Source organism: Vipera ursinii (genome assembly GCF_947247035.1).
Source record: "Vipera ursinii genome assembly, chromosome: 4".
Classification (NCBI taxonomy): domain Eukaryota; kingdom Metazoa; phylum Chordata; class Lepidosauria; order Squamata; family Viperidae; genus Vipera; species Vipera ursinii.
The window spans coordinates 2,017,090-2,030,351 of record NC_139514.1 but is presented as its reverse complement, the minus strand read 5'-3'; the positions used below and the strand labels follow the sequence as shown (position 1 = coordinate 2,030,351).

Below are 13,262 nucleotides of genomic sequence, written 5' to 3'. Positions count from 1 at the left end.
TTTTATTGGAGGGTCCAAGAACGGCTGGGGTTCAGATGCGGTTCTGACCTTTCGCCATTTCTTCCCTTGCAGTTCTTCGTTTTCTGCCACGGGTTCCTGCAGCTCTCCCAGCTGATGACATCCGGCTACATGAAAAGTTCAATTTCCACCATCGAGAGGCGTTTCGGTCTGTCCAGCCAGACATCTGGCATGGTGGCCTCCTTCCATGAGGTACTCTCCTCAGCCCCGGCAACTCTTTTCTCCTCTTGGCCGTTATTCTACTGCACGGCCCCTGCAGTATGGCTACCGTTGCTGCTTGTAAACTGCTATCCGTACTGTTGCTGCTATTAATCTATATAAACCCTAACCTTTAAATCTTAGATGCTACACTGCCAACAGAAGAGAATATTTGCAGGTCAGAGACAATGTGGGGTCCCTGGTGCTCTCTGAGCTTGGTAGTTTTCTTGCAGACGTTTCATGACCCAGCTAGGCAACATCATCAGTGCTAGAAGGGAGTGGGGTTTGTGGAGTAGAGGAGGAGGAGGAGGAGGAGGAGGAGGAGGAGTGGGAGGAGGACTGTGGGGTCCTTGGTGCTCTCTGAGCTGGGTGGTTTTCTTGCAGACATTTCATGACCCAAGTAAGGAACATCATCAGTGCTAGAAGGGAGGAGGAGGAGGAGGAGGAGGAGGAGGAGGAGGAGGAGGAGGAGGAGGAGGACTTTGGGTTCTTTGGCAATTACTCTACTGCATGTCCATGCAATACTACTATCTCTGAGCTTGGTGGTTTTCTTGCAGACGTTTCATGACCCAACTAGGGAACATCATCAGTGTTAAAAGGGAGAAGTAGGAGTAGAAGAGAAGGAGGAGGAGGAGGAAGAGGAGGAGGAGGAGGAGGAGGAGGAGGAGGAGGAGGAGGACTGTGGGTTCTTTGGCAATTACTCTACTGCATGTCCATGCAATACTACTATCTCTGAGCTTGGTGGTTTTCTTGCAGACGTTTCATGACCCAACTAGGGAACATCATCAGAAGAGAGTGGGCTTGGAGGAGGAGGAGGAGGAGGAGGAGGAGGAGGAGGAGGGATCTAAAAGTCAGGTGGCTGCATTCACAGCACCAAGGATCCTGTCCATTTCCTCAGGACCAAAAGGATCAAACTCTTTCCAGATCTCATGATCGGAGTGTGCCTCAGCCAATTCCGGAGGAATGAATGGAAGATGGTGGAGAATAATCTTCGCCGTGACCCTCGCATTTTTTATATAACTTTCACTGTAATCAAAAGCAATTTATCATTGCTTTCCAGATTTTCAGTAAAGTAGTTTGGGTTTTTTATAATGAAGGGGTTCCCAGTTCTATTTTTTTTAAAAATTTCATAATAAGAAATTATTTTTCCCCAAAGTATTTATGGATTGATGTATTATCCTCCCAGGAGTATGCTGGAACGCAATACACACATTTTTGTGTGAATCTAATTCTATAAGAGCTACTAATTAAAATAACATTGAATAAGAGTAATTGGTTACTGAGCGGGGGGAAAAAACCTTTTTCTAAGGAGTGATAACCACGCCAATCATTTCTTTTTAGTACAAAACTATGAATTGATTGATTGATTGATTACTTATTAAATTTACATGCTGCCCATCTCACCATCCAGCGATTGACGTTTCATTCATGATTTCACGATGTGATTTTTTTTATGATTTAATTTAATTTGGCAAATTTGATGATTTGGACAATTTAATGAGCTTGATTTTTACCCTTGGATGATTTTTATGCTTTGAGGATTTTGATGATTTAATCAGTTTTATGATTTGATGATTGTTACAGTTTGTCTGTTTTTATGATTGGATGATTTAACGAGTTTGATGATTTCATGATTTTTACAGTTGGATGATTTTTATGACGTTCGTGATTTGGTGATTTAACCAGTTTGATGGTTTAATGATTTAAAACATTATTAATTTGTTTTTTCCCCAAAAAAAACCTTGACCACATTTGTAGTTTGATCTGACCGGCTGGTTTTTGTAAAGACATAGTTTCTTCAGGCTTCTTAAGGATCTTATGGAATTAAATATGTATTAGCACGTGAACCCAGACAGCACATTGGTTGAAAAATTATTAGTCTATGTAGGGAAAAAATGAGTAATAATAATAAAAAGATATAGTTTCTTCAGCCTTCTTAAGGATCTTATGGAATTAAATATGTATTAGCATGTAAACCCAGACAGCATGTTGGTTGAAAAATTATTATTGTATGTAAGGAAAAAATGAACAACAATAATAAAAAAGACATAGTTTCTTCAGCCTTCTTATGGACCTTCAGCCCAACTTTTCTTTCGTCCATCAGATCGGCAACACGATGCTCATCATCTTTGTGAGTTATTTCGGGAGCCGACTCCACAGGCCCCGGGTCATCGGCTGCGGTGCCATCCTCGTCTCCGTGGCTGGATTCGTCATTTCCCTTCCGCACTTCGTCTCACCCCCTTACGAATACGATCAGTCCGTTTCTGGTAAGGACTTTCTAGAAAGGTCTGTGGAGATTCCCTGTCACCCAGGTCCCCAGCCTTTGGGGGCTGGCGGCCCAGAGCGGGGGGGGGGGGAAGAAGGGGAAAGAAGGGGATGGTTTTGTGTGGCTGTGTGGCTGTGTGAATGCATGCACGCGCTGTTCGGTCCCGGCCTACTGGAGCTGCTCGTTAAGTTCGCAAGGAGAAAACCCCTCTTCAATTCAAGCAGGCAGAAACCGCAGGACAAACCCCAACCCCTTTTAATTACTCAGAGGCTTGAGGAAAAACAAACACAGTTCATCGCAACTCGATCCTCAACCCCAACGGTGGCCTTCGGCAACCAGCACCTCCCACACCTTCCCTTTTATAATTCAGCCCAGGCCTGGCTTCCTAAGGCCTTCTCCTTGGCCTTTGGAGCCGCCCCATTGCCTTCCTCTGTCCTACTCGCTTCTCTTGCCGGCGCTTTCATGCATCCTGGATATTTCCCAGCTGTGCTTCGTCACTGTCCAACTCAGACTCCCAGCACAGCTGCGTCTCAGCCTGAGCGCAAGTAGAGGGGCCAGGCTCCTCGTCTGACTGTAAGTCTTGGAGCTCCTCAGAGCCTTCCTCTGACTCTACTGATGCTCCAGGCCCCTCCTCCTCCTCCTCTGAGTCTCCAGACTCAGCTGCCGGATCCACAGGCTGGCGAGGAATCACAATATGTGCATGCGTGTGCATGAAAACCCATTGCTCAAGCGAGTGGGGGCACAGACACTTGCACAAATGCCTGCGACGCTCACCTGAGTGGGGTCACGAACACCCGCAATCCTTGTGACAACACTCATGTAAATGGGGCCACAAATGCCCACAACACTTGTGCAAATGGGGCCACGAACGCCTGCAACACTTGTGGGGATGCTCGCATGAGAGGGGCCAAGGAGACCTGCGATCCTCGTGGCAATGCTCGTGCAAATGGGGTCGCAAACACCTGCGATGCTTGTGGTGATGCTCGCGTGAGTGGGGCCGCGAACACCTGCGAGAGTGGGACTGTGGGCGCGCACACACATGCACACACTGGCCAGCCACTCACGCAGCCCGGCGGCCAATAGGCCATGGCTCGGGAGTGGTCCTCAGTCCACGAGTTGGGGACCCTTGATCCAGGTCATGGTTGTCCCAAAGGCGCTTTTCCCAGAAGCAACTGGGCTTTCTTTGTTTTTCCTTGAAAACATCTCGCTTCTCATCCTAGAAGCTTCTTCAGTGCTGACTGAATGGTGGAGGATGGAAGGATTTATATTCCTTGCAGTCATCTGGGCATTAGTGCTCTTTCTGAGAATCTTTGAGACCCCTTGGAGGTTTATCTGTGCCCTGAATAGTGCAAATGGTTGTGGAGCCTTCTTGGAACTGCTGAAAGGGCCGGGTTGTAGACTGGAGATAGAGGATGCCGTATCCCTCTCCCTCTGTTGAAAGAGGCTTGTTCAGTCTTAGTGCATGATGGTCTGTTTGATCCCTCCTTCACACCAACGGCCCTCTCTGTCCAGTATATGGACTTTACTCTCTTCAGAAGCAAAACCTTTGTCTTTCAAATGCAGATGGACTGCTGAATCTCATCATGATGGGTTTGTTCTCCTACTGTCAACGCTGCAAACATTGGACGTTTTTGCTTTGACAATATAAGAGGCAGCCTTTCCCTTTAAACTGTTTTGCTTTTGAAAAATGAAGCTGGAGGGTGGGGGGGCGGGGCAGGAGAATGCTACCCCGGTTGTTGTTTTTAATAAGAGAAGAAATGGCGCGAAATAGAACGGAAGCGAAGCTTTGCGTGTTAAACTAATTGGAGAATGTGATTTATGACGTTTAAGTTAAGGGAGGGAATTTCGTTTGATACGATGCGTTCAGGGCAGGGAGAATTCAGATTCTGGCATCCATCCATGAGTGCCGATGCTTCGTTCTCATTATTATAGACTTTTTAGGATAAACAACGCCTGAATGTTCTTTGAACTGTCTCATTATTCGGAACCGTGACATCTATGTTGTGCCCTGCGTTTGTGAAGTCGTTGTTTTGTTTTCCCCAATGCACGGAGCCGTACATATCTCACTGCACAGCACTGCACCTATTGCTCAGTTTGTGTCTGGCGTTTTTATCCCTGGGGTGGACAATCTTGTGTCTTAATGTATTCTTGGGTTTAAAGTATGCGTGTATATTGTGTGGGTTGACGATCCTCCAGAGCTTTTCAGATATTCCTGCAATCCTCAGGAAGAGCGCTAAGGACCAGGTGACTTGCAAGGAATAGAAATCCTTCTGTCCTCCACCATTCAGTCAGAACTGAAGAAGCTTCCCTGGATGAGAAGCAACGTGTCTTCAAGGAAATACAAAGTCCAGTTGCCTTTTGGGAAAAGCACCTTTGGGATGGCTTTCTATAAGTGTTCTTCACTGGATCTTTTTTTTTTTCAGATTTTAAATTTGGAATGATGGGACAAACCATTGATCCCAGCTCCCCAGCATGATAAATGACTAAGCCGATGGCCTCTTTGTCTTCCTGTAAAGCCACATTCTGCAATTATGTCCCTGATTTATTATATTTCTTATATAACAGAAGAAATTACGTAAGAAATATGATAATTTTATTTATTGATTAGACTCTTAACTCTTTGCCTTCTTCCTGGCAAGCCACTTGGGAATCATTGGAAACGGGCTGGCCTAAAACCCAAAATAGGAAACAAATAAATTAAACGTTTCTAAGCTTTTGCATTTTGGGGCTGGGAGAAAAAAAAAGTGTGGTTTAGGGGCATCCCGCAGTCCCCAACATCCCTTTTGTAGATCCCAAACCTGCTCAGAAGGGTTGGCAGTTATGTGTGGCTTTTATTGATGTTCGAACGACACATCTGGAAACGTAAGAAGAAGCTTGCTAGTTCAGATCAGGTGTCAGAGAAAAAGAGTGAAGATTTTTATTTATTTAATTTATTTATTTATTTATTATTGGGACTTATATGCCGCCCTATCTCCCAAAGGACTCAGGGCGGCTAACAACAGTAACATATAATCAATACAGAAGTTAAGATAAAAATTAAAATTAAAGGCCTCTGTACAATAAATTAAAATTAAAATTAAAATAAATTGTCGCCTCCCTAACAGTTCCCAGAATCTATTTTTTTAATGGGGCAAATAATCTGCTTCAGTTTGTCAAGATTTCTGTCTATGGGTGAGGAGCAGTAAGGAAATCTGCCTGGAAGAATCATAACCACAACTGTATGTGTAAGATCTGGAAACTCTGGGAACAGTGTAGAGAAGAGCAACAAAGATGATTAGTGGAATGGAGGCTAAAACATATGAAGAAGGGTTACAGGAATTGGGTAAGTCTAGTTCAGGGGTAGGCAACCTTGGCCCCTTCATGACTCGTGGACTTCAACTCCCAGAATTCCTGAGCCAGCCATGCTGAGGGGAGAGGGAGAGGTTTCCATACTGAGCTATGTTGGCTCAGGAATTCTGGGAGTTGAAGTCCACGAGTCATAAAAGGGCCATAGTTCCCCCATGCTGACTCAGGAATACTGGGAGTTGAAGTCCACCAGTCATGAAGGGGCCAAAGTTTCCCCCATGCTGGCTCAGGAATGCTGGGAGTTGAAGTCCACAAGTCATGAAAGAGCCAAGGTTGCCTACCCCTGGTCTAGTTTAATGAAGAGAAGAATTAGGGGTAACATGATAGCAGTCTTCCAGTATCTGAGGGGCTGCCCTAAAAAAGAGGGGGTGGGGTTTCAACCTCTTCTCCAAAGCACCTGAAGGCAGGACAAGAAGCAATGAATGGAAACTAATCCAGGAGAGAAGCAACCTAATAGAACCAAGGAGAAATTTCCTGACAGTGAGAACAATAACCAGTGGAACAGCTTGCCACCAGAAATTGTGGGTGCTCCATCACTGGAGGTTTTAAGAAGAGACCGGACAGCCATTTGTCTGCAATGGTCTAGGGTCTCCTGCTTGAGTGGGGGGCTGGGCTAGAAGACCTCCAAGGCCCCTTCCAACTCGGTGGTTCTGTTATTCTGTCCTGTTACAACATGTAACAAACCTTTTGGACACCGTTGTTAAGTGAAGCGCTGCAGCGGTGAAGTTAGTCACATGGTTGTTAAGTGACCCTGGCTTCCCTGTTGACTTTGCTGGTCAGAAGGTTGCAAAAGGTGTTCCACACACACACACACACACACACACACCCCTGGGATGTGGCAAACCGTCACAAAGATAACACCACCTTAAGTAACACCAGCTGCCTGCCATTAGTGCAGGTTCGCGTCCCACCAGGCTCAAGGTTGACTCAGCCTTCCATCCTTCCCAGGTAGGTAAAATGAGGACCCAGATTGTTGGGGGCAATTAAGCTGACTTTGTAATAATGCTGCTTTGGGGGGTGGGCGAAAGCCCTAATAAGCAGGCATATAGATAGAATGAAGGCTATCGCTAAGCACATTGATTTGTGCTTTAGATTGTAAGCCGCCCTGAGTCTTCGGAGAAGGGCGGGATATAAATGGGATTAAAAAATATATGTCTGAATGTTGATCACCTGACCGTAGGCAACGCTGCAAGAGTTGCGAGTGTTGAAAAACGGTCGTAAGTCACTTTTGTTTCAGGGCCGTCATAACTTCGAAAAGTCACTAAACAAACCGTTGTAAGTCAAGGACTACCTGTACAATCGGGTTGAATGAACTGGGCTACCTTATCCCAACTGGGGCAGAAGGATCTCTCCCAGCCTGAGGGGTTGTGAGAATGGACTAACCAGCCTCTGGCTTTCCCTTCCCAGGTTCCTTTTTTTTTTTAATTAAAGAGTTTTACAAAAAGTTTTTTTACAATACATATCCCCAAAACCCACCCGCCCCAAACCACCCCCCTTCCCCCCCCTACTTCCCAGAGCTGAATACAGGGTCATGGATATAATAATCATATTCTAACTAAAATTATCCATTATAAAATTAACCAAATTCATGATGTGCTTTAACTCCCCTTTAACATTGATACATTCAAATTATTAAAAATATAATAATAATAACTTAAACAAAAATATAATCAATACTAATACTAAAATTAATAACAATCTAAAATCTACTCATAAGCTAAATGGAACTTTTTAGTCCCATATTTATTCTGAATATAATCTATCCATCTCCTTAAAACTGAAAAATATCTTTCCTGTGAATGATCTTTCAAGTAAGCAGAAATCTTAGACATTTCTGCAAGATTCGAAACTTTAAACACCCATTCTTCTACAGTGGGCAAACTGTCCTTCTTCCAATATTGTCCCACCAGTAACCGTGCTGCGGTTATCAAGTTCAACGTCAAATTGATTTCTTTAGTATCACAATCTACAACAATACCCAATAAAAACAATTGTGGAGAAAACTTTATCTTTCTCTTAAAAATCTTTTGAATGTTCCACCAAAGTTTAACCCAAAAAGCTTTTATATTTCTGCAAGTCCACCACATATGAAAATAGGTGGCTTCTACACTACCACATCTCCAGCATTTAGACTGTAAGTTAGGATACATGTTAGACAACCTTTTGGGATCCAAATGCCATCTATAAAACATTTTATAAAAATTTTCTCTTAAATTTTCAGCCTGAGTAAATTTAACATTTCTGACCCAAATTACCTACCAAGTATCCAACGGAATTGGTTCCTGGATATTTTGTGCCCACTTTATCATACAATCTTTAACTAATTCTCTGTGGGTGCGCCTGACCTGTGGAACCGTTTACCGGTTGAGCTCCGGATGGCTCCCGACCTTCGCTCCTTCCGACGTGATCTAAAAACCTATTTGTTTGAACAAGCCGGCCTTGTCTGATGGGTTCGGGTTTTAATTATTGTTTTTAAGTAATTTATTTATTGTATTTGGGCACTATGGTTTAATCTGTTCTTAATTTTTGTATTTTGGTATTTATTGCCCTGTTCACCGCCCTGAGTCCTTCGGGAGAAGGGCGGTATACAAATTAAATAAAATAAATAAATAAATAAATAATTCCGTTTCCGAGTCCAATTCAATCAAAACATTATATATCCTCTTTATATGTGCACGATTTAAATCTCTAATTTGTTTTACTATGTTTTCATCTGTATTTGTAATGCCAACCTTCTGATCCAGCTTCCACCTAGCTTTCAGTTGGGTGTATTGGAACCAAGAGTAACTTAGGTTTTCTTGTCTTAACTCATCTAACCAGGTTCCTTGAGTAACAGCAGCGATATCTGTCTTCCACACCGGAAAGGACCGGTGACGGACGTCTGCACTGGCCGCCAGAGGGAGAGCGACGTGGTCCTGATGTTGCTCCTCTTTGGGCAGACCTTGCTGGGCATCGGTGGGGTGCCCATCCAGCCCTTCGGCATCTCCTACATAGACGACTACGCCAGCGCCACCAACTCGCCTCTCTACATAGGTACGTTCCTAGGAACAGCAACTAACGAAAACCACTAGAGCAGAGGCCACCAAGCTTCCTTGGTTGGCGGAGCGGAGGGGAAGGGAGGGGGAAGCATTTTAGGCGCACGCGCGCGCGTGCACGTGCACACACGGGGCCACAAGTGTGCACGTGACGCAACTGGGGCGAGGCTAGTGCTTGCGCGACACTCGTTACGGCATGGTTCTGACAGGTGAAACTCTTCAAAGAACTTTGAGGCGCTGTTTACTTTGAAGGTAAAAGGTAAAGGTTCCCCCGCACATGCGTGCTGGTCGTTTCCGACTCTAGGGGCCAGTGCTCATCTCCGTTTCAAAGCCGAAGAGCCAGCGCTTGTCCGAGGACGTCTCCGTGGTCATGTGGCCGGCATGACTAGATGCCAAAGGCGCACGGAGCGCTGTTACCTTCCCACCGGAGTGGTCCCTATTTTTCTACTTGCCTTTTTACGTGCTTTCAAACTGCTAGGTGGGCAGAAGCTGGGACGAGTAACAGGCGCTCAGTCTGTTACGCGGCACTTCGGGATTTACTTTACAGAATCTTTATTTGAGTAGCATAGCATTGGCACGTACATGGTCGATTCCAAAATCTTGAGTTCTCCCCTGAACACATAGTGTCAAAGCACAATTCCCTCCTCTAATTGACGGTCATAAATCACCTTCTCCAATTAGTTGGAAATGCAGGCTTTCCCTCCAGTTCTCCAACCCGCCGTTTTTTAATCATCTCTTCTTTCAAACAACCTTGAATCGCACACTGCTACGATCTTGTTGCGTCTAACTAATTCCCATACACATGCTTCCTTCTCTCCCCACCACCCCAGTATCCTCTAACTCTAACTCTAAGAGTAACACACAAGTTAAGTAAAAATGGCTGCATCTCCATATATTGTCAAAGCAAGAACATCCGAGGTTAGCAGCGTTGACACGTTAGCCCTGCCCTCTTCTTGTGCACAGCACCCTGTTTCTGTGCCCTGGGGCGTTGCGTCAGCCTGTTTTTGCGCACCGAGGCGTGGTGGCATCCCATTTTCACGTACCGAGCGTGGTGTCCTGTTTTCACACCCCAAGGTGTGTCAGCCACCTGTTTTTGCACCGTACGGCACGGCATCCTGTTTTCACGCCCCGTGGCCATGGTAGTAGCACAAGTGGTGTGTATGTGTGCGCGCACACACGTGTCTGCACTGGCCAGCCTGTAATATTGCTGCTGTTGTTGTTGTTGTTATTATTATTATTCCTCTTTTTCTCTTGTGCCCAGGCTTTATTTTTGCGGCCACCGCCCTCGGCCCTGCCATCGCCTTCATCTTGGGGTCGTTTATGCTCCGTTTCTATGTCGACATTGACAAAGTGTCCTCAGGTGAGTGGACCAGCCTTCTACCCGGGCAGATTCCTGAGAAAATAGATCCTGTACAGTATATCCCTAATTGATGATGATCATCAGTGCTGGAAGAGAGCTTGTTCTTTGTTTACACACACGTGGCTTGCCCTGTCGCTGTTGGCTCTTCTTTGCTGTTTCATGTTAGCTTGTATCTCCGAGATGATAGTTCCCCGACTGGTTGTTGCTTACTGCTGGATTGTTGATTTAGCATTGATCTTGGGGTTAATCTCTGCGATGGGTTAGGGGTATTTTAACATTTTGTATTAATCTATTTAATTGGGCTACTGTATTTAATATTTCTTTTAATTTTTATACATTGTATTTTATTGTATTGCCCTGTACACCGCCCTGAGTCCTTCGGGAGAAGGGCGGTATAAAAATTAAATTATTATTATTATTATTATTATTATTATTATTATTATTATTATTATTATTATTATTGTTATTGTTATTGTTATTGTTATTGTTATTGTTATTGTTATTGTTATTGTTATTGTTATTGTTATTATTATTATTATTATCTGGGCGTTGGTTGCCGTCGTGATCTTTTTGTTTCCTTTTTGGCCTGGTCAAGGAGTTGCCAACTCAGACAAACAGTACACAACAGCCCCAAAGCCACTTGTATATAAACAGCTCCTTCTCCCTCCTAGCCCTGATGAGGTTACCTAGTTGGGTAGCGAAAACCTCTTCGAGAAAACGTCGCAAAAAGCACTCGCAGAAAAGAAAGGAAGGCAGGAGAGAATCACACTGTGGATAGTTGGGTGTGGGCATCCACAACCTGTTTGCACTTTCCTAACGGGGGTGTCACGGGGGTGGGGGGGGCAGGAAAGTCAAGATGGCGGCTACAATCCTGCAGTCGAATCTGCAACGCACGTTAAAAAGGAGACTGCATGGTTACGGCTGCCATTTTGGCTTTTTTGACCCCTTCCTTGTGGATATCCCAATTCCTAGCAAGTGATAGCTCAGCTGTTCCCAACGTGGCATCCTCCAGGTGGCCATTTTGAGTCCTTTGACCCCCTCCCACAGACAGCACCGATGGTCATCATCAACTAGGGATTCTCAGCAAGAGTTAAATCTGCTGTTCCCAACGTGGCATCCTCCAGGTGGCCATTTTGACTCTTTTGACCCCCCCTCCCGCAGACACCCCTGATTCCTAGCAAGAGTTAAGTCTGCTGTTCCCCACGTGGCATCCTCCAGGTGGCCACGCAGAGGGGAAGGATAATTGGAGCTGTAGTCCAACTCATCTGGATGACCTCCGGTTGAACAGGATTGGGGAACTCATGACTTCTACCACGGTTATTGGAACATCTGGGAAACTGAGTTTAACCAGTGATTTCAGCCATCTTAGTTCCTCTCTCTTTTGTTTCAGCGGAAGTCCTTATCACCAACAAGGATCCGCGATGGGTTGGGGCCTGGTGGCTGGGCTTCATTTTTGCTGCCAGCATGGTGGCCATCGCCTCAATTCCTTATTTTTTCTTCCCGAGAGAAATGCCCAAAGAGGTAAGGACCCATCGGAGAACGTCAAAGCATCGTTGCCACATGCAGGCTCATTAAACGCTGAGGCTCCTTGTCAGTTGGAAAGTGAAATATTTACACATGACAAGAGATCCTGTAAGGCCGCCTTCAAGGTCCCACTTGCTGAGATCCTTGGTCTTCTGTCAAATTCAATGGTTGAAAAAAGGAAGGTTCTACATTTAGGCAAGAAAAATCAAATGCACAGGTATAGTATAGGTGGTACCTTGCTCAAAAGTAGCAACTGTGAGAGGGAACTTGGAGTCCTAGTAGACCATCCCTTAAATAGGAGCCAGCCGTGTGCGGCAGCTGCCAAAAAAGCCAACAGCACAGTGCCAGGCTGCATTAACAGAGGGATAGAATCGAGATCACGTGAAGTGTTAATACCACTTTACAAGGCCTTGGTAAGGCCACACTTGGAATGTGGCATCCGGTTTTAGTCACCACGATGTAAAAAAGATGTTGAGACTCTGGAAAGAGTGCAGAGAAGAGCAACAAAGATGATTAGGGGACTGGAGGCTAAAACATATAAGGAACGGTTGCTGGAATTGGGTCTGTCCAGTTTAATGAAGAGAAGGACGAGGGGGGACATGATAGCAGCCTTCCAATATCTCAGGGGCTGCCCCAAAGAAGTCAAGCTATTCTCCAAAGCGTCTGAAGACAGGAGAAGAAGCAACGGATGGAAACTAGTCAAGGAGAGAAGCAACTTAGAACTAAGGAGAAACTTCCTGACAGTTAGAACAACTAACCAGTGGAACAACCTGCCTCCAGAACTTGTGAATGCTCCATGACTGGAGGTCTTCAAGAAGAGACCGAACAGCCATTTGTCTGAAATGGAATAGGTTCTCCTGCTTGAGCAGGGGGTTGGACTAGAAGACCTCCAAGGTCCCTTCCAGCTCTTTTATTCTGTTTACTCTGTTTAAACAGACTCACATATTCTGGGTCGCCTCCCTGCCTGAGTTGAACCAACACCACAGATCTTGTGGAAACTTTGTTTGGTGAGAAACGAAGGACACAATACAGACTGGTGGTTAACCACCATTCAGTGCCAATGACTGTAAGTTGAGGACAGCCTGTAAAAATCAGGACGGCGGCGTGGAAAGTTTTATATCAAAATATATATTTACTTCTCATATCAAAGCAAAATGGGAATGAAAAACTGGCTAGGAAAAACTTCCATCAGCCTCACTGGGAGTATGTGGATGGTTTGCCCAAACAAACAAGACTCCATTAAAAAAAAAAAAGAGGGGAGATCTACAGGTAGTCCTTGACATGTGACCACAACTGAGTCCAAAATTTATGTTGCTAAGCGAGACAGTTATTTAGGGAGTTTTGGCCCGTTTTATAACTTTCCTTGCCACAGTTGTTAACTGAATTGTTAAGTTAGTAAACCGGTTGTTAAGTGAGTCCTTCTTCTCCATTGAGTTTGCTGGTCAGAAGGGGATCACGTGACCCTGGGACATTTTGCAACCATCCTAAGTACACGCCAGCTGCCAAGCGTCTGGAT

General features: G+C 45.0%; 1 protein-coding gene across 1 annotated transcript in view; it reads left to right on the top strand.

The window, feature by feature from the left end:
• The window catches only part of SLCO2B1 (solute carrier organic anion transporter family member 2B1), a gene marked incomplete at both ends in the record, with an annotated part of 78,089 nt that overhangs the window by 20,614 nt on the left and 44,213 nt on the right, over nt 1–13,262 (top strand). The window contains 6 exons of the mRNA XM_083362519.1: nt 73–210; nt 2,321–2,483; nt 3,213–3,497; nt 8,648–8,860; nt 10,124–10,222; nt 11,613–11,743. Of these exons, the coding sequence (XP_083218645.1) occupies nt 73–210; nt 2,321–2,483; nt 3,213–3,497; nt 8,648–8,860; nt 10,124–10,222; nt 11,613–11,743 (1,029 nt within the window). The remainder of the gene's footprint in view (nt 1–72; nt 211–2,320; nt 2,484–3,212; nt 3,498–8,647; nt 8,861–10,123; nt 10,223–11,612; nt 11,744–13,262) is intronic.